General features: G+C 32.5%; 3 protein-coding genes across 4 annotated transcripts; 2 read left to right on the top strand and 1 right to left on the bottom strand.

Moving 5' to 3' along the window:
* Positions 1 to 815: 815 nt before the first annotated feature.
* LOC131631271 (uncharacterized) lies at positions 816 to 4,716 on the top strand. Of its 2 annotated transcripts, XM_058902066.1 has the most exons (11): positions 816 to 953; positions 1,519 to 1,591; positions 1,693 to 1,776; positions 1,891 to 2,004; positions 2,115 to 2,579; positions 2,679 to 3,088; positions 3,170 to 3,269; positions 3,370 to 3,429; positions 3,506 to 3,592; positions 3,681 to 3,809; positions 3,901 to 4,716. In XM_058902066.1, exons 2-11 carry the CDS (start codon positions 1,526 to 1,528, stop codon positions 4,204 to 4,206), a joined length of 1,821 nt encoding a protein of 606 aa, XP_058758049.1. In that variant the 5' UTR covers positions 816 to 953; positions 1,519 to 1,525; the 3' UTR covers positions 4,207 to 4,716. The 2 variants fall into 2 exon arrangements, with proteins under 2 accessions (XP_058758049.1, XP_058758048.1); XM_058902065.1 differs by lacking the exon at positions 816 to 953 and having other exon boundaries at positions 1,226 to 1,591; positions 3,901 to 4,715.
* A 101-nt stretch (positions 4,717 to 4,817) lies between these two features.
* On the bottom strand, positions 4,818 to 8,012 carry LOC131631270 (putative pentatricopeptide repeat-containing protein At3g18840). The gene has a single exon (XM_058902064.1). It carries the CDS (start codon positions 7,909 to 7,911, stop codon positions 5,878 to 5,880), a length of 2,034 nt encoding a protein of 677 aa, XP_058758047.1. The 5' UTR covers positions 7,912 to 8,012; the 3' UTR covers positions 4,818 to 5,877.
* A 7,321-nt stretch (positions 8,013 to 15,333) lies between these two features.
* On the top strand, positions 15,334 to 20,175 carry LOC131631269 (uncharacterized). The gene is made up of 2 exons (XM_058902063.1): positions 15,334 to 15,463; positions 18,398 to 20,175. The coding sequence occupies exon 2, from the start codon at positions 18,467 to 18,469 to the stop codon at positions 19,985 to 19,987; it is 1,521 nt and encodes a 506-aa protein (XP_058758046.1). The 5' UTR covers positions 15,334 to 15,463; positions 18,398 to 18,466; the 3' UTR covers positions 19,988 to 20,175.
* The last annotated feature ends 7,617 nt before the right edge of the window (positions 20,176 to 27,792 follow it).

The following is a 27,792-nucleotide window of genomic DNA, read 5'->3' as shown; positions in this document are numbered from 1 at the left end:
TGAGTAGTGTCACTAGGGTTGTTCATGCTCGAACTGAACCGAATCATTTTAATTTACTAAGAACCGAACTAAAATCATTGGTTTGGTATCCTGTTTCAAAATTTCGAACCGTACCAAATCATTAGAAGACAGTTTTTCTCAAGCCGAACCGTTAAGTTATTTTTCAATTTTTTTAAATAAAAAAATATTTAACTTGTTTTAAGTATTTTTCATTTTTCAGTTTTGCTTCGCTTCGGGTTCAATTAAGTTCGGTTTCAGTCCAATTCTAAAACTATTTGTGCATTATGGTTTGGTTAACGGTTCAATTATTTTAACTTCAGTTTGATTTAGTTCGACAATTCGATTTAATTCTTGGATTTTTTAAACAACCTTCTATGTCACACTCCGTTATCAATTATATTTCTAATTCCAATGGAATCATTTTTATTTTGTATTGGATGGGAGATAAAATAGGTGGATAAATAAAATGGGTGTGCATGAAACATTTTTTTTAATAATTAGATTATTTTATATAAAAATAAAGATTTAATTTTTATATATATATATATATATATATATATATATATATATATATATATATATATATATATATATATATATATATATATATATATATATATATATATATATATATTATCACTGAAAATCATTCTACACCTATATAAGGCAGATTGTGTTAATGAAATACAAAAAAAAGCATAACTTTACCAAAGGCCTGAAAAGGGGTAAGTTAGTTTTATGAGACTAGTCAAACCCAAAAAGTTTCATTAACTTGATAGATTGTCAACAGCAGCACTATAGTACAACAACACAAATATACTCTCATGTTTTCCTGTTACCATTATGGTTGAAAATAACACTTACTGAGTTTGAACTTGATACAACTGAGCTCTCATATATCATCTTTTTCATCCACAAAACTTCTCTGTCTGAAAAGTCTCCCTCCATCAGAGGTGGGATTCTCCTGTTCCTAAACACAGATTGCTACTACTTAATGCATTTTGGATCCATCTTATATTTTCACATTGTCACTGTCAATAACTTTGTCCTTTTTTCTGTAGCATTTAATGTAGTTTTTGGTTTTTTCATGGACATTATTTTAAGCAATTCTGTCTTTAACATGCATGGAGCAATGTGGCACCAATCTGGTTCCAAGCAATGCAAGATAATTATATATATGCCAAACATTTTTCTATTTCTAGTCACAAGCTTCCGACAAGGGTTTTTGACAGAACCGAATTCGTATGCTATAATTGAGCATTCTTGTTTTTTTATTTCAAGTATTTGTGTCTTATTCTCGTTTCATCAACTTGTGTTCTTTCTAAAACAAATAATAGTTTTTTAAGATATATCTAGAATGCTTACAATATGAGCCATAACAAGAGATTAACAGTTAACAGTTTCTTACTTATACATCTCAGTACTTTAATAATCACTGGTTTTAGCTTTAATGTTAAGTTTAATAATGTTTTATATCTGAACTATCTTTTTTTGACATTTTTTTAAACTGTTTGGCAGTGATCCAATGAAATGGAGAGTAATGGAAGATGAACTTTTGAACATCAGAGAATCTTCTTATCAGCCTAAAGCGGTATTACGCTGCTTTTCTCTTCTTGCTGCATATTTGTGTTATAACATCAGAAGTTTAACTCTCGTTTTTTTCTTCCTTCTTTCTGTTTATGTTATAAAAAGGAACTGAGGGATCTAAAGAAAAGCATTGAATCCAAGAAGAGGCAGTACAACAACATGGATCTTCAAAGTTCTTTGACTCAAGAGGTAAACTTATATGCATAAGTCCTGAAAAAAAAAGTATGCAGTATTCTTTTTACGCTTCTACTTATTTGCATCTGGTTGCTTTTCATGCTACATATATTTTTTGTATCTCTGAAGATTCTACAGCTTCAAAAAGGATTACATCAACAACTTGTGACGCGGCGTGCATTTGAGAAAACATGTTATCGACCATTTTCACAGGATCCTACAGTAGAAAATTCAATACCTAAGGTTTCATCTTAAACAGTTATATACATGGAATTGCAATTTTTCTCTATTTTTTTAAAGATTTTACTGGTTCTTGCTTTTAACTATCATTTATATTCGTCTCTAAATTTTAGGCTGCAAAGGAACTTATTAAGGAAATTGGGATATTAGAGTTAGAAGTCAGGTATTTGGAACAATATCTGCTCGCTTTGTATCGGAAACGATTTGACGAACACATTTCATCTCTATCAACCAAAGAAACAAGATTGGATTTAGCTTCATACATTAACAAAGATACTTCTGCAGTAAACGGAAACGATGCTATTTCTGACAAGCAAAGAAGATCGGAATTAGCTTCACACATTAACAAACGAACATCTGTAATACCTGTCAGCGGCGCTTTCTCTGACAAAGAAATTTCAGTTCGACACTCAACTGATATCGTTTCTACAAGTAATTTAAGTGTTTTAGACTCGGGTATTCATCGGTGCTACTCCACTTTATCTCAACAAACAGTTTGCTCAATTGATGTTTCGCCAGAGAACATTAAGAACATAGCTGCAGACTCTTATCATTCTCTACCGTTATCGATGCTAGAGGTAAGTATATTTAAAAACAAAAGAGAACTTGTTACATTACATCTTTATATTTCATTTTACAGACCTCTAATATCTAGCCTCTAAATGTTATTTCACTAGCAAGCTCAGTGTGCTAAATCCAACTCAACTAGCCTCGCGGAACACCTCGGGAATAGCTTCATTGATAATCTTCCAGAGACACCAAATTGGATTTCTGAGGAGATGATCAAATGCATATCAGCAATATTTTGTGAACTTTCAGAGTCCCCTTTTCTTTGTCATAAAAATGTGTCATCCCTTATTCCGTTCTCATCATCCGTTTATGAGGAGGTATCTTCAAAGATCCATGGAAGTAAGTGGGGATCACAATGGAAGAACCATTCATTATTCAGTTTAAACTCCGGTAACTCTTTCCATGTCAAAGGGTCAAAAAAATTTAGTGGACCTTATTGTTCAATGATAAAGATTCAGAAGTTATGCACCGACAGTCAGAAATTAAAAGAAGTTGAGTACATGCTACGCAGATTCAGGTAAGCCATCTTACCCTTTTAAACCATGTTTAATTTAAATCAACAAGAGATCAAACATCTTCATATCCTACACTTTTGCAGGTCACTTGTTTCTAGGCTTGAAGAAATTAATCCTAGAAATCTGAAACACGAAGAAAAGCTAGCCTTTTGGATTAATGTGCACAATGCCTTAGTAATGCATGTAAATTTTCTAAATCTCTATCCTGCTTTTTCTCGTGCAATTCATTTTTCAAAAATCAGCAAACTATTCCGACCGTCTTGTTGTCTATTATTCTCCACAGGCCTTATTAGTTTACGGAATTTCAGCCAACAATGTCAAGAGAATGTCTACAGTACTTAAAGTAAGTTGATCACTTATAAAACTCGAAGAATTAACATGAATGAATTTTTACTGAAACAATCTGGTGGATATTTCAGGCTGCATATGACATTGGGGGTCATACTGTGAGTGTGGAAATGATACAGAACTTAATTCTGGGGTGCAGATTGCCACGTCCAGGACAAGTAACTACGAATTCCGGAAACTTGTATATCAAATCATGTTGCTCTAACACCTTTCTTAATGCACTTGTGTTTTTTTTTTTCCTTCTAGTGGCTGCGGCTGTGGTTTCCTTCAAAGACAAAACTAAAGGTCAGAGATGTAAGAAAAGGATATGCTATACATCGTCCAGAACCTTCAGTATTATTTGCTCTTAGCACAGGAGGCCATTCCGATCCTGCGGTAAACTTCTGGTCCTTCTGTTATTATTTGTGAATTTGTGTTTGTAGAAGGACGTGTATAAACTTTCATTTTGTTGTTTCCCTCTTCTCAGGTACGTTTGTACACGTCCAAGAGAGTCTTGGAGGAGCTACAATCTGCAAAAGAAGAATACATTCAATCCAACATCGTTATAACCAAGGAACATAAAATAATTCTCCCAAAGATAGTTGATTCCTTTGCAAAAAGTGCAGGTCTAGGAGTATCTGATTTGGTGGAGATGGTTAAACTATATCTACCCGAGTCTCAAAGGAAGAGCATCCAAGAGTTTCAATCAAAGACAAGCTGGAAAGGAACCGAAGTAACCTCTCATGACTTCACTTTTCATTACCTGCTTTCAAAGGAATTAGCTTGGGAATGACTTGCCTTAAGCATAGGTGTAATATGCAAGGAAATTCGTCTGGCTCAATGCTTAACTAGTAAATAATAAATGTCTTCCGTGTACGAATGAAAATATTTTACACGGAATGGCAACATTTCAGGCGAGGGCATGGAGCAGAGTGTGATGTTACAACGGATCGAAAGCAACAATCTTGAAGTTTTGGGTGCCTAGCCTGGACTTCATTATTGTTACTGAACTTTGGGAGCTTGGGTTTAAGTATTTTACTGTTGCTAAATTGGTTGTCATTTAATGGATGTATATTCTTTGCCTCAATATTTGCTTTGGCCAATTGATCAATCCTAAACACTGTTTTACTGTGTGTCTGCTCAGCGAAAATACTAAGAAGTTTTTGGTCATACATCATGACAAGATAATAAGGGAGAATCATGGAAAGGGGAAAAAAAAAAGCAGCCACTCCTAAAATTTCTCAAACTTCACTTACTTCTACATGTTTTAACAATCTAGTTAGAACCATGTTTTTTTGGATAAGGAATCAGTGCATTTTTATCTAGATTAAAATAAAGAAGCAAGTACAAAGTACTAAATTATTAAGTAATGACAAATGTAACAATAAAATGTATCAAAATATATCCAAAAACAAGTATTTTTTACAAGCACTTCAAAAACATGTATTGTGGGTGGTATCTGAAACTTTATACCTGCATAATGTCTTACTGTAAGACTCTTACAAGCAGAGAAGGCCAGAAGAACAGCCGAGGAGCAAATCAGCAGGAACAACAAAATGATAAAATCAATCAACAACAAGAATTGATCCTCAATGTACTTTTAAACAAACCCATACGAATCAGAGCATGCTCCTATGCTTCCACTTGCATGTTCAACATCACTCACAGTAGCACCAACTGGCTTAAAGGTGGATACACCACAAACTTTCATAAATTCCTAATTACCGAGTGTTAGTCTTTAGTCCTTCATGTCTCATATGTCACCAAATACGAGACATTGTAGTAGATCATATAGACTGGAGCCTTTTCTGACTTGAATCAGTGCCTTCAAGGAGCCTTTTCTAACAGACCTTCACTTTGAAAGGAATAAGGCAGCTTTTCTATATATGCTCCATAAAAGTTTGCATGCCTCCTGATAGTCAAAGCATAACTCATCTTGTCAACTTACACTGTTCTATGTCGCCGTTTACAACATTTGCCAAGATATCTACTACAATACTGTATAATAATGTATTGGTTTAGTCATTCATTACTACAATACCAGTTGCTAATTACACAAAGACTGCAATGGGTCATGAATTGGATATCTATGAGTAAAGGCTTAAATGCTATATGTGTAATAAGGAAGAAATGTCAGCTACTTGGCAGTTTATTATCATTGATTCAGTGTCTACATTTAGGTTTGGCTTAAAGACATAGGAGTCTCTGCTTCTCAAAACTTTCTTACCACTTTTCCCTTTGGGAGTTCATGAAAAAGTGCAGCCGTCCAATAATTTTCATAGTAGTACTAAATGCCGATGGACATCATATTCAACTCAGTGCTGCAATGGTATCCATAAGCATGTTGCATCGAATGGTGATCTTATGATTCCCACTTGGCAAAATAATTGTTGATTTGAAAATGTTTAGTATCATTGGCTAGATGAGTATCAAGATATATTTACACGAACATTACCCCCAAATTTCATGAAATTGCTTCACTTCTGTCCCTATTCAAGCACAACAAAGTTGAATATATTGCATCTGCTTTTGCATGAGATTTATCACCAGAAGTAAATGCATGAATACCATTTTCTACATATATCCAACTGCAACCAGCAATCTTTTTTGCCTCCTTCACTCTCATTTTCTTCCTTATTCTTCCCATCTCATCCCACTTTCCCTCAGTAGCATAGACATTGGCCAATTGCACATACCGAGACCCATTATGAGACTCAACTTTTAACAGTTTCTCTTCTGCCAGGTTGACAAGGGATGTATTATTGTTTAATTGACAAGCATTAAGAAACGCTCCCCAAATTGTTGCATCTATCTGTACGGGAATCTTCCTCATGAATTCTACTGCCTTCTCTAGTTGATTCGCCCTTCCATACATATCAACCATACAAGCATAGTGGTATATCTCGGGCAATACATTGTAATCTTCTTGCATAGAAATAAACAAATTCTCTCCTTGTTCTACTAGCCCACGGTGCCGACAAGCAGATAGAAGCGCTACAAAAGTGACTGCATCTGGCTTGACACTTTTCTTTAACATGTCTCGAAAAAGTTGTATAGCTTTATTTTCAAAACCATGATGAGCATAACCAGCTATCATGACATTATACAAGATTGCATCGCTATCATTATCAGTCATTAGTTGGAAGCTTTTCTCGGCGTACATGATATTACCACATTTGGAGTACATATCAACCATGGCACTCAGCATTTTTTTATCCATATTAAGTCCCATTCTCAAGATGTAAGTATGAATCTGCTTTCCCAAACAAAGGGCGGCTTGTGTTGCACAGGCACCAAGTATAATGACGATGATCATTGCATCTGGAATTAGTGATTCGGTAGTTATAAACTCTCTGAAAAGTTTGAAGACTTCCTCGCATTGTTGTGATTTGGCATAGCCGGAACATAGAGCTGTCCAGACAACATAATTTCTTTCCGATAGAGTATCAAAGAGCCTTTGGGCTTTTATCATGTTGCCTTGAGACGAATAGCCTACAATCAATGAAGCAACTTCAAATTGGCTTTTAATACCAATTCCTTCATACACCGACTCCGCATACCTAATATTCCCACACTTACAGTACAAGTCTACGATGCCGCTGCTAATGAATTGATTTGTACTGAAGTCGTTTTTCAACACCCACACATGGATGCACTTGCCAAGTTTCAAATATTTTAGGCCCGAGCAAGCGCTTAATACACTAGCTAAAGTATGTTCATCATACCTAATACGTCTTTCTGTCATCTCAACAAACAAGTCAAGTGCTTTATCCATATAGCCATTCTGGGAATATCCTGCAATCAACGTATTCCATGACACAGTATCATTAACCTCAGAATTTTTCCAAAACACATTCAAAGCCATGTCCATCTTTCCTTCCCTACAACAAGCAGCAACCATTGCATTCTTTGAAACCAAGTCCACCACCCCATCACAACCACTAAGCACATTGCACGTGTCAAGAAACAAACCACATTTAGAGTACATGTTAATGAGAGAACTCGATGCAAACTTGCTTAAATCATTTGCAGTTTTCACCATATGCGTATGCATCTGCTTCCCATAACACGCTACATTTAGCTTGGCAGCAAGGTTAAGCATGGTTGTGAGAGTGAACTCGTCAATCCCAATTGTGTCACGCGCAGATTGCATTCTATTAAACAAATCAAATGCCTCGGTCTCGTGTCCGTCAGCACTAACATAAGCTGACAACATGGAATTATACGAAACCAAATCTCTATGAGAGGCTGAATCGAAAATGGCTCGTGCTTGTGTCAAGTTGTGTGCTTTTATGTAAGCCATAATAAGGGCGTTCCAAGAGTAGACATTTCGGTGGGGCATTTCGTCGAACAGTTTGTGGGCATCTTGCAAGAAACCATGTTTGTTATAAAGGTGAATCAATTGATTACAAGTGAAAACAGTTGATGCAAAACCAGATTTGATTGCTTGAACATGGTCACGGTACACAACTGCATCTCTCACTATTCGAGACCTCATTGCTATTGCTTTTGAAAAATTAATGTTATAGACTTGTTCTAAATTTTAAATTAAGGTAAACACTTCAATTTCAATCCAGCAATTATATTTTTATGACCAATTTTTTTTCCTCGGTTAAATTGGCAATGTCCGGAGAAATTAACTTGCGACCCCTTTTTTTATACTTGTCATTCCCTATTCTACGGTATTTCCAAAATACCGCTCACACTATTTATTAAAAAATTTACATTTTTTTTAAAAAAATTACTGTTGCCAAAATCATCAAAAATAAATTTTCGGTACCGCATAGCAAATTTCTGGTACCTCTTTTTGGTCGATATCGAAAATTCTTTGTTTTTTACAAAATTCTGGTATCTATTTACCGGAATTTTCAAAATTTCCGGTGCGATTTAAAAAATTAAGTCCCAATATTATCGAAAATTTTAAATTTCCGATATTTTTCATATACCGGAAATTTCAAATTTCCGGTAATATTGGTGATGTGCACTCTTAAGTCTCAATATTAGCGGAAATTCCAAATTTTCGGTATTTTTCATATACCAGAAATTCTAAATTTCCGATAATACTGGTGATTTGCATAGGAGGATGTAGTGAATTAGAAATATTGGTGACCAAATTTCCGGTAATATGAAGATGTGTATAAGAGGATGTAGTGGATCGGTAATATTGGTGACCAAATTTCTCTTAATATGGAGGTTTTAATTTTTCATGTACCAGAAATTTCAAATTTCCGGTATCAATTTTAACTTCTCCACATACCGTAAATTTGAAAAATTCGGTACCGGAAATTTTAATTTTTCGGTATGTAGCATCAAGCACGGTAAAATTGGTTAAATCAACAAAATTTCCGTATTAGAAATTTCAAAAAATCCGATATTTTATAGGAATAATTTGGTAAATATGCCCTATTTAAAGGGGTGGCAGGTATAAAATGGGGTGACAAGTTAAATTCTCCATTAATGGCGGATGTGTCTATTTTATTAAAGATGAATAAATGAATGTTAGACTATCAACAATGGTTTCTAAATTCAACACTCTACTTTTTCACTTTTTACATTCTACATCACCATCTCTCTTCCATCTAATAATTCAACACTCATTCAATTTTTACTTACTACAATGATTTTTTTAAATAAAATTCAACAGCCTACCCCACCACTTTTATTTCATATTATTATTTTCTTTTATGTTTTTATTTTTGTGATTATATATTAATAACAATTATCGATTGAAATTAAATTAAAATAATTAAGAGTTAAATGATTTATTTTAATTTTTTTTCTAATTTAATAACTTAATTTAAATTTATTTTTCTAATTTTATATTCTTAATTAATTTTTTTCCTTGCAAGTAATAAATACGAAATATAGGGATAGTCATTATTAAAACAAATAAAATTACATAAAACTTAAAATGCAATACAATACACTAAACACACAACACACCTAAAATGAAACACACATAACTTAATTAGTACAATAGACTCAACTCACAAATAATCTATTTAATCATGAAACATTCTGAACTTTGCCCATATGTGTTTGACTAAATCTTCTTGCAATTCGTGATGTACATGTGAGCATTACAGATCTAGCACGCACATGATTCACAAATGCAAGTAGCACCTCGGTTGAGAATGGCTCCGGTGTACTAGACCCATTTGCCTCAGATTGATCATAAGATGTTCAATGTTGAACATATGTATCTCGTTCATCCTCAACAATCATATTACGTAATATGATACATCACCTCGTGATGAGAGTCAAGTGTTGAACATATGTATCTCGTTCATCCTCAACAATCATATTATACAATATGATACATGACCTCGTGATGAGAGCCAAGTCGGCTATGTCCCACAAACAGGCTGGTTCACGAATAATTTTAAATCGAGCCTGCAACACCCCAAATGCACGTTCAATGTCCTTTCGACATCCCTCATGATATTTTGCAAATAACTTATCTGGTTCACTTTGAGGAAGTCTAATTGATTTGACGAAAGTTGGATAAGAAGGGTAGATACCGTCAGCAAGATAGTATGTCATATTATATGAACGTTGATTCACAAAGAAGTTCACTCTTGGAGTATTTCCATGTTCAACATCATCGAACACGGGTGAACGATCTAAAACGTTTATATCGTTCAATGTGCCCGGACATCCAAAAAAGACATGCCAAATACATAGATCATAAGTTGCAACTGCTTCAAGAATAATAGTGGTGGTTCCCTTATCTCCCCGAGTAAATTGACCTTCCCATGTTGTAGGACAATTTTTCTATTCCTAGTGCATGCAATCAATACTCCCAATCATCCCCGGGAACCCCCGTATTTCACTAACATGCAGTATTCTTTGCAGGTCATCTTGAGTTGGGGCTCTAAGATACACTGGCTCATACAAACGAATAATACAATGAAGTTAAATAATAGATAAGGCACAAAGTGACAAAATACAAACAATGACTTGACAACACTTAATTTCCAAACAAATAATGCAATACAATAAAGTAACAAAATACAAACAATGATAGTAATAATGCAAGACATAAAGTGATAAGATACAAACAAAGATAGTAATAATGCAAGACATAAAGTGACAAAATACAAACAATGACTAGACAACACTTAATTTCCAAACAGATATTTTCCCAACTTTTCCAACAACTCTTTGCTCCGGTCATCGAGATGGTCCTTTGAACTTAGCTTCATAAACATCTTCATCTTCTTAGTCTCAGTATTTTCTTTCAACAATTGGTTAGCCTCCTCTTGCCTCATAACTATTCTGTCCAATCGTTCCAACTCTTTCTCCTTAAATTGTCTGTATTCATTCCACTCTTCATTGACCGATTCCAAGGCTTTTTTTCCTTGTTTGTATTCATTCCCTTGCTTTTTTACCTTTTTTAGCCGCATCCCTCCCCATTGGGCGAGCACTAGATCCTATGGAGTTGGAATCACTTGATCACTCTTGTAACGCCCGTTTTTACTTTAATTATTTATGTTATTGTGTGTTGTGTGAATTAATTGACAATTATGTGGATTATGTGATAACTATGTGTTTATTTGATTTCTTTTATGTAACTTTATTTGAGAATTATTAGTAAATAATATAAGTTAGTGAGGCTATTAGTTATTGGGCCTAAGTTTGTGTTAGTAATTGAGAGGTACTAATTAGAGCCCATTAGCATAATGAGAAAATAGTAAGGGTTTAACAAAAACAAGGGTTTTAGAGAATTAGAGAGTTAGAAGCTTATTTTGTGAAAATTGGGAGAAGAAGAGAAAGGAGAGAAGAGTGAAGAGAAGAGGAGACTCCAAGATTGAAGCTAGAGTTGTCTTCAATCCAAAACCTAAGGTAAGGATAGGATTCTTTCATGATAAGGGATTGTATGATGATGTTTAGGGTGGGGTTTTGATTCTATGTATAGTATACATGAATGTGTGTTGTAAACTGGGATGAAATTGATATGTTAATCCATCAATGATGTGAAAATCTACCTTAAGATAATGATTCTATGCAAGATTGTGAGTGGGTATGTGAATAACTTATGAATTAATGTGTGAATGTAAATGTTGGTGAAACCCTAACTTTGAGATGTTAAGAGAATCCATGAAATTACCTTATGTGTTATTATTTGATGTTTATCATTGATTCTATGTGTTATATATATGATAAGCATGAATTTCGTGATGAAAACTGAGATGGAAATGATTTTGGGTTGAAAATGGGGGTAATGGGTTTGCTGTCATCGCAGAGAAAATTCTGCAGAAAACGCACAGGGCGCGTCGGCGGTGTAACGCGCGTAGCGCAATGTTGAGTTTGCGCATACCTTCTTGGCATAACATAGCACGCGTCGCGCGGGTACGAGGGCGCTTAGCGCCGAACGTTCTGACTTAGCGCGCGTAGAGAGCTTTCGGGCGCGTAGTGCGGTCTGTAAATTGGAAACTTTGAATTGATGTATCTTTTGATCCGTAACTCCTTTTTAAGTTCCGTTTGAACCTCCGTGAAGCTCTAATTAATGTTTTATAATGGATATGACTTGAAAACCTTCAGATATCTTTTTGAAACCTTTTCTTGAATTGTACGTTACTAATTTAACGATGTTTTGTGAAGTTGTATGTAATGTATGCTTGTATGCCGTGACGACGTGATTGAGATGTGGTAAATTACTATGATAGTAATGATATGGTTATTTCCATATAACCTTGGCATTGAGTTGGTGTTGTTTGAGACGATGTATGACGTGTTGCTTATGTTGTTTATGCTGCTTATGTTGTCTAAGTCATGTTTGTGGATGTGCATCATTTGAGTCGCATCCATTGCATTGTTTGAGACGACCTTAATGGCAAATGTTTGAGACGGCCCTAGTGGCAAATGTTTGAGACGGACCAATGGCAATTATTTGAGACGGGAGTTTTACTCCAATGGTACCACATGCATGTGCATAAAGTCAAGTCGCATATTGAGTTGCATTTTGAATGTTTGTGATTATGACGTTAATGTTGTGATGTGTTGATGATGTAGTCGTGCTATTGAATATGTTATTGTATTTGGATAATAACATCGTTGTTTGTGATGAGAAGTGGTGAACCATGTATGATTCTTTTCCTTGCTTTGAATATTATCATACGTTCCTTTATATTGTTTGATATCTCACCCCTTTTGTTCGAATGTTACCCTGCAGGCAGCGACGTGGAGTAGCCTTTTACCTTATAGCTCGAGTCGGTGTGTCTATGCTCTAATACGTAGCTGTTGCACCCCAATTTTTGACCTCTGAGATCCCATCATTTTCTAAGTGTTATGATCATTATTGTTATACCCCAAAATTTGCTTGCGTTTTTTTTAAAAAAAAAAAAAGAGAAGTCAACAGACTTCTGTCTAAAAATTTGGAGTTTTATACAATCTTGGATTTTTATTTCATAAATATCCTGATTTTATAAATACTCAATTTTTAGAATTTTTTATACAGTATTTTGGTTCGCTGTTAAATTTATTCTTACATAAACGCCAAATACTGTTTATCACTTCATACACTGTTTATTTGAGATTTATTTTCAGATAAATAATGTTGACGCAGTTGGTACAGAATTAAAATTTGCAGGCGCGGAGTCCGGGTTTCAGATTATACTGGTAACAATTAAATTATTATTGGTTTTATTTCCCACTAATTTTTATTTTTATACTATATTATTTTTTCAAAATCTCTTTCTTTCTTTTCAAATATCTTCCTTTCTTTCCAAATCTCTTTCTTTCAAATCAAATCCTAGCTTTATTCTATACCCTTTTTTTTTTTCAAAACCTACCATACTTTTTTTCAAATCCTACTACTATTCAAACGGTAATACTCCATTTCCAACGTCTCTATCTCTCTCTTTTCACTCTATAAATACTCCTCATTTTTTCCATAAATTCTCACATCAAATTTCACTCATCTCCCAAATTTCTCAAACTTCTATTATTTTCTCTTCTTCCCCAAAAAAAATGGCGAAGTGGATGGATACGTGTTTTCTTATGGTCATCACTGTTTTGGTGGTGATCATGTCCTTTTTCTGTCTGCACAGTCCTGAAAAATGCGGACCTGCATTGCTTACACTCCCGATCATCTATATGTTGCTATTTATAGCATGGGTTTTTAATCGTCATTTTTAAAGTTTGTCGTATCTTTTGTTCTCAAATAATGTACCGTTTGTTTGTTGTATTGTTCATTATATTATGTAATATTTGTACTGTTAGTATTAAATGTTGTACTATCTGTTGTACGGTAGTTTAATTATCAAGATAATATTATGTGTGTTAAATATTTATTTTTCTGTGCATTAAATATTTTTTCAAGGTTATTATCGGTAATTTCGTTTGCGTACAGTATATTTTATTTATTTATTATGTTTGTGTTTTTCTAACAGCTCAGGTAAATAAATTTTTCACCATTAACACAACAAAAAAACAAAAAGAAAAAAATTAACTTTAACTGTTAAATTTTCACTTTAACTCTACGTTAATACCCGGACGCACAGTCAATAGCTCGAACAGTCAACAGACGACCAGTTTGACCAAAAAGTCAACACACAGTCAAAAATGCAATTTTTTTGTCAACGTCCATATTTTGTCAAAAGATTCATCATGTGATCAATGGTTGATCATAATTCATCAAGAAAAGTTCAGAAATCAACAAAACTCAAAATTGCAAAATTAGAGTTTTTTACCTAAAAGTCAACTAAACTTTGACCGACCATAACTCTCTCATAATTTATCAGAAAAATTCCAACCAAAGCTCATTCTCAAGGAAATTCAATTCTCTACAACTTTGATGTTGGGACCAAGGTCAAGAAATGCTTCCGCCTAAGAGATATAAGCCAAAACATTACAGGTCATTTTCAAAGTCAACAAAAAGCAGTTTTTTGTCAAAGCCCATATCATCAAAATAACTTCTCCAAATGCAAAAACGCTTCCAAAGTGGCTTGTAGAGGACATCTTGGGCTTTCTAAAAAGTAAAAGAACACTTTCATAGGATCAAAATTGAGGGAGATATGCCTTGATGAAGTTGACTTTTTTTGGAAAATTGCATGAAACAAGTAATGACCAAAATTTGATTTTTTTTCAAAAAAAGACCAATTCTTTTGTGATTTAATCGTGATTCTCATATGTTTAAAGATATTCACAACATATCCATGATTCATGACATTTTTATTTCATCTTAATTAAATTTTATTCATTTAAAATTTAAATAAAGTGAGATAATTCAAAGATATTATCCAAGATGCTCATATGATACAAGCAATGATCCAATTCATCTCTAAAGGCCAAGATTCCATTCAAGATATGCAATGATCATAAGTTGGAAAGAATAATAAAACACTTGAGATTTTAAACCATGGTTAGTCTTTTTAACTTAAGGCATTAAATGCTAATATTCCATTTTATCTTCAAAGTTCATCATCACATATTTATTAATAATTATCCCAAATACTATCATCATTTTTTTTTGTTATAATAGAATATTCTAACTAACCATATTTTTTTTCCACCATCATTTTAATAGTTTATCTAACCATCTTATCTTATATTTTTCTACAAATCTTCATTCTCAATTTTTATTTTAGTTAATATTATTTTAATTAACCATATTTTTGTTTAAATTTATTTTATTAGTTATGTTATTATTATTATTTCGTTTTTCTTTTTTTTATAATATTTTATATTTTTAATTTCATTTTTTGTTATTGTCTTAAACCAAAATTAGTATTTAAGTTTTATTTTGATATTATCTTGTAACTTGATTTTACTATTTTTATTTTGATATTATCTTTAAATATTATAATGTTTCAAACTCAATTCCAATTTGATTTCTCTCCATCTTATGTCATTGCATACAAGTTTTTCCTATAAATAGGCAACCATATGTTCATAATTAAAAAGAGGAGAAGGACACCAAAAAAAATATTGTCAAGTATTTGTTTTCTCTTTTCTTTTCTCTCTTCCAAGTTTCAAGTTTCAAAGGGAGTAAGAATTTGGAATTGGAAAACCAAGAAACCTCCACTCAAACCAAGCATCATTTGAAGGTAAGTTTCCTCACTTTGAAACTCTATAAAATATGCATCATTTATATTTCATTTTAATTCAATAGTTTCTTTTATTTTCCAAATATACTTTGATTTATCTAAGTATTCATCCTTGTTTCCTTTTTTACTTGATGATGTTAAATATTGAAATACTTCTTTGCCATTGATCAAGCTCACCATGATCCATCATAAACTCACCACACAAGATCCTTTTATTTAATTTTCTTCAATATCTTTTAATCAATTTATTTTCTTTGCATAATTAATTAAAAATACCTAAAAAAACCAAAAAAATATATTTTTCCTTTAGATTTAGGTTTATATTTTTATAATCTAATTCTTGACATAAAAAAGAATATTTTTTCTTGTTAAGTTTAATTATTTAGATAATTATTTGTTTAATTAGTTTGTTAATTAACTTAAAATCAATTCCAAAAAAAATCACAGAAAAAATGAATTAAGTTTAATTTGTTTTATATTTATTTTTGTATATTATTTGATATTATTTCTTATCTTTTTTTTTCTTTGTCCCGAATTGGAATAAAAGATCAAATATGGCAGAGATTGTATGCTGTTGATTTAAGACTTTTGGAAATTTATCGTGTAGTCGCTATGATTCTATCAAGCTTCTGATAAATTTTCATTAACTTTAAATCCGAGATCATCATTCACTCACCATCGATCTTTACTAACATCGTGAATATACTTGACTAGCTTCAAGATGATTCACGTGCTAACATACTAACAATTGACTTTAATTTCCGCATTTTATTATATTGTTCTTTATATTTCTTGCTTTATGCTTTATTTTATTATTTATTATTTATGTTTCTGTTATTTTTTCTTTGTCCACTTGGACATATTATTTATATTTCTGTTATTTTTTCTTTGTCCATTTGGACATATTATTTATGTTTCTGTTATTTTTTCTTTGTCCATTTGGACATATTATTTATGTTTCTGTTATTTTTTCTTTGTCCACTTGGACATATTATTTATATTTCTGCTATTTTTTCTTTGTCCACTTGGACATATTATTTATGTTTCTGTTATTTTTTCTTTGTCCATTTGGACATATTATTTATGTTTCTGTTATTTTTTCTTTGTCCACTTGAACATATTATTTATATTTCTGTTATTTTTTCTTTGTCCATTTGGACATATTATTTATGTTTCTGTTATTTTTTCTTTGTCCACTTGGACATATTATTTATATTTCTGTTATTTTTTCTTTGTCCATTTAGACATATTATTTATATTTCTGCTATTTTTTCTTTGTCCACTTGGACATATTATTTATATTTCTGTTATTTTTTCTTTGTCCATTTGGACATATTATTTATATTTCTGCTATTTTTTCTTTTTCCATTTGGACATATTATTTATATTTCTGCTATTTTTTCTTTGTCCATTTGGACATATTATTTATATTTCTGCTATTTTTCTTTGTCCACTTGGACATATTATTTATGTTTCCGCTATTTTTCTTTGTCCATTTGGACATATTGTTTATGTTTCCGCTATTTTTCTTTGTCCATTTGGACATATTATTTATGTTTCCGCTATTTTCTCTTTGTCCATTTGGACATATTATTTATGCTTCCGCTATTTTCTCTTTGTCCATTTGGACATATTATTTATGCTTCCGCTATTTTTTCTTTGTCCATTTGGACGCATTGTTTATGTTTCCGTCATCTTCACTTCTTCTATTTTTAAATCAAAAGTGAGCTAAGCAATTAAGAGCCCATGGATAACCATGGATACAAAGGGTGCTTAAAACCTTCCCTTTGTATAACCAACCCCCCGAACCCAAAATCTGTCAAAAGGTCTTTCCTGTTCTTTTATGCCTTTCCTATTTGGATAAAATAAAAGTCGGTGGCGACTCTTGCATAAAAAATAAAAAAAAATAATAAAAGAAAAAAAAGCAAGGAGTCAGTTCGTGGCAAAAAACCGAGTTTACAGAACTGGCGACTCTGATGGGGACTTGAAATTTTTTTTAGAGGGGTTACCTTAGAGTTTTTGATCACTTTAATATCTGCTTATACTTGGTTATTTTGTACATACTTGTTATTTCATGCTATTCTTGATATATGTGTGGTTCCGTCACTTGAGATACATTATGGACAAATCCTAACCCGGATTAAGTACACATAAGAATTAGGTGGAGGGTATAGTCATGTACAGGCGTACGTGAGAATCCTTCCGCTCAGTGGAAGTTCCTTGTTGGTAATATATGTTTAGCATGTTTCGTAGCGAAGACATTATTGCTTTCATTGAACTGTAGAAGTTGAGTTGGCCGTAGAACCCCAACCCATCCTGGCCTTATTAGGTTGTGGCGCAGAAACTATTCAGGTGAAGACTTGGATTAGTTGTCATGCGGAGAGCCACACTCAGACGAGTTTTTCTTGAGAATATTGCTAGCTCACAAGTTCAGTTGTGCAAGCCGGTAATATCCGAAAGAAGAATGTGGACTCTAATGTATCAGTAGAACATGTTATGCAGGTGATTAACCCTTAGTACTATCCCATGTTTGGTTCTTTGACCTCATGCTCGTGACGTTAAACTTTGGAACCTACCTTATGTGCACCATGTTTGTGTTACCATTTCTGTATATGTGGCATTCATGCATTCATACATTCATAAAAATATTTTCCTTTGATTTCCAATGAACTCAGAGATCTTTTTTTGTAAACATCGTAAGTTTCATCAAACTCAATGGATCTTGGGTGTTGATGGGGTGAAAACTCTAATCCACCAAAATGGATGATTGATTTTGATGATAACTTGATCAATGCTTTAATCCAATGCTTGAATGTTTGCAAATTAATATCTTAAGTTCTTTGAAACTCAAATAATATAAACAACAATTGCATCATTTGCATACATACATTCAGGTTACCCAAGAAACTTATCCTTGTCTGTCTCCATCCTCAGAATTGTCTGTCTATCGTCAAGCTGATTCCTTCACACAAGTACGGAACTAGAGCCAACGTCAGATTAAGAATGAAGTATCAAGAGCAACATAACGTAGAGGTCAGAATGGAAATAGAGGATTTGAAGTCAAGTATGACCAAGCTCACTGAAATGCTACAAGTTTTGATTGCTAGAGGGGAACCGCCTCAGAAGACTGTCATTGTTGAAGTCCCAAGTGCTGATGTTGACCCTCAACCCACTCAACAACCACCTTTAACATGGCCTGAGTTTGGTTTGCCACCTGATTTTACTCCTCCCTATGAGAAGACTCCTGGTATTGGTCAATCATCACGACCTGTGATGGGTCAAACTTCAAACCCAGTTATTCGTGCTCCTATCATGACTGAATCTCAGCCCATTGTGCATACTGTTGCTCAACATGCTTATGAGAATCCTCTATTTGAATACCAAGCTGCCAATTCCCAGAATGGAAGCCAAGGGGATGCTAGAGATATTGAAGATGTCAAAGAACAGTATCAGACTTTGGAAAAGCGATTGAGAGCCGTGGAAGGCAATAATTACTTTGGGGTTGCTGCTAAGAATATGTGTTTGGTTTCTGATGTCGTCATGCCTGCAAAATTCAAGACTCCTGAATTTGAGAAATACAAAGGAAACACCTGTCCAAAAAGCCATTTGATCATGTACTATCGCAAAATGACTGCTTATACTCAAAATGACAAACTGCTCATCCATTGTTTTCAAGATAGTTTGAGCGGAGTTTCGCTAAAATGGTATATGGGACTCGAGAGGAGTCGTATTCAATGTTTTCAAGACCTAACTGATGCTTTCATTAAGAAATATAAGTATAATTTGGACATGGCACCTGATCGCCGACAACTACAAAGCATGTCCCAGAAAGAGAAAGAGTCTTTCAAGGAATACGCTCAACGCTGGAGAGAGCTTGCTTCTCAAGTAGAGCCACCTTTAGTTGAAAAGGAACTAACAGGCATGTTTATGGATACTCTCTCACCTTTCTTCTGGGAGAAGATGATCGGTAGTGTATCTTCCAACTTCACAGACTTGGTAACCATTGGTCAGAGACTTGAACAAGGACTCAAGAATGGGAAAGTTACTCATGTTGTTGAATCCTCTAGTGGGGCGAGGAAGCCTTATGGAAACTTCCAGAAGAAAAATGAGACGAATGTTGTGTCGGAAGATAGAAGATCTCGTCATAATGGTGATCAACCTTATGTGGCTGTTGTTGCTCCTGTGCGAGTTCAAGCTCCTCGACCTGAGGTTGCTAACCAAAATCAGATTCGTAATAGGGTTGACTTTGACCCCATCCCTATGACTTATACTGAATTGTATCCTGCATTGGTTCATAAAGGGTTGATCACAACAAGATCTATGCCTCCTCCTCGGAATCCTCTTCCAGATGGTTTTAGGTCTGATCTTCATTGTCCTTTCCATCAAGGGGCAGCGGGCCATGATTTAGAAAGATGTTTCCCTTTGAAGGCCAGAGTTCAAGAGTTGGTTAGATCAAAGATGCTATCTTTTAAGAATGTTGGTCCCAATGTTGTCACTAATCCTTTGCCCAACCAGAGTGGCTGAAGACAAGTCAAAGGCAATTATCTTCCTAAAGCCAAGTGTTTCAGACGGGATAGCTCATCCCTGTTGCTGATTAGTCACTAGGCCTTGTTTCTTTACTGTTTGCATTTCCTTAATTGTGTTGTTTACTTTTAGACTTTGTTTGTTTATGAATGGTGATTTTAATGAAATGAGCATCGTATGTTTGAATTCATTTTCATCTACTATGTCTATGTTTATGCTTCTTTTACAAAAAAAAATAATAATAAAAAAAAAAATTTCTATCAAACTTGTGTTTTATGCAAAGATTGGAGGGAGGATGATGACAACGAAATACCCAGGTTGTTGAACTGTATGCTTTCAAATAAAATTTTGCTGACGATGTACAGGCATTGTTTCAATTCCCAAACACTGGAGAAATAAGGAAGTTAATCCCTCGTCAACCCCTTTGAGCCTAGAAGTTGGTGTTTCTTTCTATACAAAATAACCCACATTTTAACCCGGGGCAGGGTAGTTCCCAGTTAATTTGGTTGTGCATTCTATTTTAAGAGAATCATTCAATACACCTTTTAACAAGTATTTTAATCACAAGCTTTCCTCCGCTTACATCAAAGAAATGTTGGAGACCCCGAGCAAAATTCAATGATGGTTCATTATAATCATTAAGCAAGGTAGTCACTATCTTTCAGAAAAAAAGTATCAAAAAATAAAATCAAAGAAAAGCCTGTTAAGTCAAAATCAAAAAATGACTTAGGCAAAAATTAAGGCATCCCGCTGACTGTAAGTTCAAAATAAACCGTTCAGGCAAAAGTTAGGGATATCAAAAGAAGGAAAAAAGGAGAGATAAGTCAATAAATTCTTGAACCACAAAATGTTGTGACTATGAAAAGGAAGAAGTGACTGCCATCACTAAGTTTTCTTGGCTTGTGAACTATCATCATCACAACAGATAAAATTGCAGAAGTCTCTTAGAACCTGAATGCATATTTTGAATTAACTGGGTTTAGGAATGAAGATCATCACGAAGATGGGGTGGGTTACAAAAAATTTGAGCCTTATACCTTTTATTTTTTAAACCGTGAACCTGACCACGTTACAACCTTCAAAAGCCCTAATTGAAGCAAGGTTTATTTTGAAAGCATACTACAACAAGGTTGCGTAAGCTGACTCCCAAGAGATTTACCAATCATTTATGTTGATACCATATCTTTGCTTTATCTTTCACGTTGATTGTTTTAACCTTTATGTTTTGACCAGTGATTCTATTTTCTTTACAAAGTGACTTTGATTTCAAAAATATGTTTTGAGCATTGCATTAAAATTACCATTCTTGAATGAACAATTTATTTGCAAGTAAGCACTCATCTTCTAGGAAGTTCAAACAGTCGAGAAACTTGGTCATTGATCCTATCAGGGGCACGTTACTTCAAGATCCTGTTGTTCATATGTTTAATCAAGATTTGTTGATCAGAATATCCTCTTCAAGATGTATACTATGGCAAGTCTTCCCAACATTCATTTCAAGAGTTGAATCCGTGATCAGTTCATCCCCAACATAGTTCAACTGAAGCCATGATCAGTTAACTTGCAACAATTATTCAATCAGGGGAAATCTTCTTCAGCAATCCCCAAGCACAATTTATCAGTCCTTCTCAAAGGATCATTTGTTTGATACAGTTATTAATGTGACAAGAAGTTTGTTCAAGCATCTTCCGAAGCAGAGTTGGTAGAGTTCCCGTGTTGAGGAATCAAAGCTCCAATCTTGCCTCACAAAAGAGTCAATCTCAGTTGTCATAAATAACTACATTGCATTGAGCATTCATCATGCATAGAAAAAAATTCAACATCATGCATAGAAACAAATTCATGCTCATTTATATTTTTCAAAGTCTTGTTGTTATCAACATCTTGCCTTGAGATCAAAGTCCAATTTACTTGGCATTGACCTTTAATATTATTCAATCACGCTTTACTCTTGATTGATCTTTATTTATATTCAATCATGTTTTACTCTTGATGTTGTTTGATCGTGCTTTACTCTCGGTTGGTGTCTCAATCATGTTTTACCCTTGATGTTGTTCAATCATGTTTTACTCTTGATGACCTTTGATATTGTCCAATCATGTTTTACTCTTGATTGTCTTTGATGATGTTCAATCATGTTTTAGTCTTGATTGCCTATGATGTTATCCAATCATGGTTTACTCTTGATTGCTTTTGATACTATTCAATCATGTTTTAGTCTTGATTGCCTATGATGTTATCCAATCATGGTTTACTCTTGATTGCTTTTGATACTATTCAATCATGTTTTAGTCTTGATTGCCTGTGATGATGTTCAATCATGTTTTACTCTTGAATGCCTCTGTCAATTTATGCTCCTTTCCAAATTCATTCATGTTTTACTCTTGAATTATTTCTGATATGGGTTCCAGAGATTTTTCTTTCTGAACGTCTCTATTGATTTCCTGTCCAGAGTTCCTTTCACGTTTTATTCCTGAAAGCTTCTGTCGACTGTTTCTTTCTTTTGTGAAGTCCGATTCTATTCCTGGATGACTTATACCTTTTCCCCAACGGAGTCTGTTTACTTGTCCCATGTGGTGTCCTGTTTCCATCTCGTGGAAATCATATGCATTCATAATCATAAGCATTACATTGCATCTCAGGTTCAAAAATTGTGTTTTTATATATATTTAAGTCTCTTCAATCACGTTGAAACGAAGATTTCCAATCTTCACATCTCCGGATAGAAGAAACTTAAATAGGGGCATCTGTTGCACCCCAATTGTTGACCTCTGAGATCCCATCATTTTCTAAGTGTTATGATCATTATTGTTATACCCCAAAATTTGCTTGCGTTTTTAAAAAAAAAAAAAGAGAAGTCAACAGACTTCTGTCTAAAAATTTGGAGTTTTATACAATCTTGGATTTTTATTTCATAAATATCCTGATTTTATAAATACTCAATTTTTAGAATTTTTTATACAGTATTTTGGTTCGCTGTTAAATTTATTCTTACATAAACGCCAAATACTGTTTATCATTTCATACACTGTTTATTTGAGATTTATTTTCAGATAAATAATGTTGACACAGTTGGTACAGAATTAAAATTTGCAGGCGCGGAGTCCGGGTTTCAGATTATACTGGTAACAATTAAATTATTATTGGTTTTATTTCCCACTAATTTTTATTTTTATACTATATTATTTTTTCAAAATCTCTTTCTTTCTTTTCAAATATCTTCCTTTCTTTCCAAATCTCTTTCTTTCAAATCAAATCCTAGCTTTATTCTATACCCCTTTTTTTTTTCAAAACCTACCATACTTTTTTTCAAATCCTACTACTATTCAAACGGTAATACTCCATTTCCAACGTCTCTATCTCTCTCTTTTCACTCTATAAATACTCCTCATTTTTTCCATAAATTCTCACATCAAATTTCACTCATCTCCCAAATTTCTCAAACTTCTATTATTTTCTCTTCTTCCCCGGAAAAAATGGCGAAGTGGATGGATACGTGTTTTCTTATGGTCATCACTGTTTTGGTGGTGATCATGTCCTTTTTCTGTCTGCACAGTCCTGAAAAATGCGGACCTGCATTGCTTACACTCCCGATCATCTGTATGTTGCTATTTATAGCATGGGTTTTTAATCGTCATTTTTAAAGTTTGTCGTATCTTTTGTTCTCAAATAATGTACCGTTTGTTTGTTGTACTGTTCATTATATTATGTAATATTTGTACTGTTAGTATTAAATGTTGTACTATCTGTTGTACGGTAGTTTAATTATCAAGATAATATTATGTGTGTTAAATATTTATTTTTCTGTGCATTAAATATTTTTTCAAGGTTATTATCGGTAATTTCGTTTGCGTACAGTATATTTTATTTATTTATTATGTTTGTGTTTTTCTAACAGCTCAGGTAAATAAATTTTTCACCATTAACACAACAAAAAAACAAAAAGAAAAAAATTAACTTTAACTGTTAAATTTTCACTTTAACTGTTACGTTAATACCCGGACGCACAGTCAATAGCTCGAACAGTCAACAGACGACTAGTTTGACCAAAAAGTCAACACACAGTCAAAAATGCAATTTTTTGTCAACATCCATATTTGGTCAAAAGATTCATCATGTGATCAATGGTTGATCATAATTCATCAAGAAAAGTTCAGAAATCAACAAAACTCAAAATTGCAAAATTAGAGTTTTTTACCTAAAAGTCAACTGAACTTTGACCGACCATAACTCTCTCATAATTTATCAGAAAAATTCCAACCCAAGCTCATTCTCAAGGAAATTCAATTCTCTACAACTTTGATGTTGGGACCAAGGTCAAGAAATGCTTCCGCCTAAGAGATATAAGCCAAAACATTACAGGTCATTTTCAAAGTCAACAAAAAGCAGTTTTTTGTCAAAGCCCATATCATCAAAATAACTTCTCCAAATGCAAAAACGCTTCCAAAGTGGCTTGTAGAGGACATCTTGGGCTTTCTAAAAAGTAAAAGAACACTTTCATAGGATCAAAATTGAGGGAGATATGCCTTGATGAAGTTGACTTTTTTTGGAAAATTGCATGAAACAAGTAATGACCAAAATTTGATTTTTTTTTCAAAAAAAGGCCAATTCTTTTGTGATTTAATCTTGATTCTCATATGTTTAAAGATATTCACAACATATCCATGATTCATGACATTTTTATTTCATCTTAATTAAATTTTATTCATTTAAAATTTAAATAAAGTGAGATAATTCAAAGATATTATCCAAGATGCTCATATGATACAAGCAATGATCCAATTCATCTCTAAAGGCCAAGATTCCATTCAAGATATGCAATGATCATAAGTTGGAAAGAATAATAAAACACTTGAGATTTTAAACCATGGTTAGTCTTTTTAAATTAAGGCATTAAATGCTAATATTCCATTTTATCTTCAAAGTTCATCATCACATATTTATTAATAAATATCCCAAATACTATCATCATTTTTTTTTTGTTATAATAGAATATTCTAACTAACCATATTTTTTTTCCACCATCATTTTAATAGTTTATCTAACCATCTTATCTTATATTTTTCTACAAATCTTCATTCTCAATTTTTATTTTAGTTAATATTATTTTAATTAACCATATTTTTGTTTAAATTTATTTTATTAGTTATGTAATTATTATTATTTCGTTTTTCTTTTTTTTTTTATAATATTTTATATTTTTAATTTCATTTTTTGTTATTGTCTTAAACCAAAATTAGTATTTAAGTTTTATTTTGATATTATCTTGTAGCTTGATTTTACTATTTTTATTTTGATATTATCTTTAAATATTATAATGTTTCAAACTCAATTCCAATTTGATTTCTCTCTATCTTATGTCATTGCATACAAGTTTTTCCTATAAATAGGCAACCATATGTTCATAATTAAAAAGAGGAGGAGGACACCAAAAAAAATATTGTCAAGTCTTTGTTTTCTCTTTTCTTTTCTCTCTTCCAAGTTTCAAGTTTCAAAGGGAGTAAGAATTTGGAATTGGAAAACCAAGAAACCTCCACTCAAACCAAGCATCATTTGAAGGTAAGTTTCCTCACTTTGAAACTCTATAAAATATGCATCATTTATATTTCATTTTAATTCAATAGTTTCTTTTATTTTCCAAATATACTTTGATTTATCTAAGTATTCATCCTTGTTTCCTTTTTTACTTGATGATGTTAAATATTGAAATACTTCTTTGCCATTGATCAAGCTCACCATGATCCATCATAAACTCACCACACAAGATCCTTTTATTTAATTTTCTTCAATATCTTTTAATCAATTTATTTTCTTTGCATAATTAATTAAAAATACCTAAAAAAACCAAAAAAATATATTTTTCCTTTAGATTTAGGTTTATATTTTTATAATCTAATTCTTGACATAAAAAAAAATATTTTTTCTTGTTAAGTTTAATTATTTAGATAATTATTTGTTTAATTAGTTTGTTAATTAACTTAAAATCAATTCCAAAAAAATCACAAAAAAAATGAATTAAGTTTAATTTGTTTTATATTTATTTTTGTATATTATTTGATATTATTTCTTATCTTTTTTTTTCTTTGTCCCGAATTGGAATAAAAGATCAAATATGGCAGAGATTGTATGCAGTTGATTTAAGACTTTTGGAAATTTATCGTGTAGTCGCTATGATTCTATCAAGCTTCTGATAAATTTTCATTAACTTTAAATCCGAGATCATCATTCACTCACCATCGATCTTTACTAACATCGTGAATATACTTGACTAGCTTCAAGATGATTCACGTGCTAACATACTAACAATTGACTTTAATTTCCGCATTTTATTATATTGTTCTTTATATTTCTTGCTTTATGCTTTATTTTATTATTTATTATTTATGTTTCTGTTATTTTTTCTTTGTCCACTTGGACATATTATTTATATTTCTGTTATTTTTTCTTTGTCCATTTGGACATATTATTTATGTTTCTGTTATTTTTTCTTTGTCCATTTGGACATATTATTTATGTTTCTGTTATTTTTTCTTTGTCCACTTGGACATATTATTTATATTTCTGCTATTTTTTCTTTGTCCACTTGGACATATTATTTATGTTTCTGTTATTTTTTCTTTGTCCATTTGGACATATTATTTATGTTTCTGTTATTTTTTCTTTGTCCACTTGGACATATTATTTATATTTCTGTTATTTTTTCTTTGTCCATTTGGACATATTATTTATGTTTCTGTTATTTTTTCTTTGTCCACTTGGACATCTTATTTATATTTCTGTTATTTTTTCTTTGTTCATTTGGACATATTATTTATATTTCTGCTATTTTTTCTTTGTCCACTTGGACATGTTATTTATATTTCTGTTATTTTTTCTTTGTCCATTTGGACATATTATTTATATTTCTGCTATTTTTTCTTTGTCCATTTGGACATATTATTTATATTTCTGCTATTTTTTCTTTGTCCATTTGGACATATTATTTATATTTCTGCTATTTTTCTTTGTCCACTTGGACATATTATTTATGTTTCCGCTATTTTTCTTTGTTCATTTGGACATATTATTTATGTTTCCGCTATTTTTCTTTGTCCATTTGGACATATTATTTATGTTTCCGCTATTTTCTCTTTGTCCATTTGGACATATTATTTATGTTTCCGCTATTTTCTCTTTGTCCATTTGGACATATTATTTATGCTTCCGCTATTTTTTCTTTGTCCATTTGGACGCATTGTTTATGTTTCCGTCATCTTCACTTCTTCTATTTTTAAATCAAAAGTGAGCTAAGCAATTAAGAGCCCATGGATAACCATGGATACAAAGGGTGCTTAAAACCTTCCCTTTGTATAACCAACCCCCCGAACCCAAAATCTGTCAAAAGGTCTTTCCTGTTCATTTATGCCTTTCCTATTTGGATAAAATAAAAGTCGGTGGCGACTCTTGCATAAAAAATAAAAAATAATAATAAAAGAAAAAAAAGCAAGGAGTCAGTTCGTGGCAAAAAACCGAGTTTACAGTAGCACTCGGGGGATGTTTGCTTGTTGTGATTTTGTTGTTATATCTTGTTGGATTTTGTTGATGTTATCGTTTTGTTGAGACGTGTTGGATAGTTATTGCCATGTTGGCAAAGATGTTATGATTTGGATTTATGTTGTTCTTTGAATTCCGCTGCGATATTATGAACTATTTAAGTTTGATGTTTAATGAAGTATGATTCCTCCATTATAAGTGTTATGTATCTTTATATATGAGCTTGCATGAGATTTGTTTATGTTGATATATATGACGCCTCAAATGTGATG

The sequence above is a fragment of the Vicia villosa genome, unplaced genomic scaffold (assembly GCF_029867415.1).
Source record: "Vicia villosa cultivar HV-30 ecotype Madison, WI unplaced genomic scaffold, Vvil1.0 ctg.000799F_1_1, whole genome shotgun sequence".
In the NCBI taxonomy this organism is placed as follows: Eukaryota; Viridiplantae; Streptophyta; class Magnoliopsida; order Fabales; family Fabaceae; genus Vicia; species Vicia villosa.
Note: the sequence above shows the minus strand (reverse complement) of the source record. Positions and strands in the feature narration are given on the sequence as shown.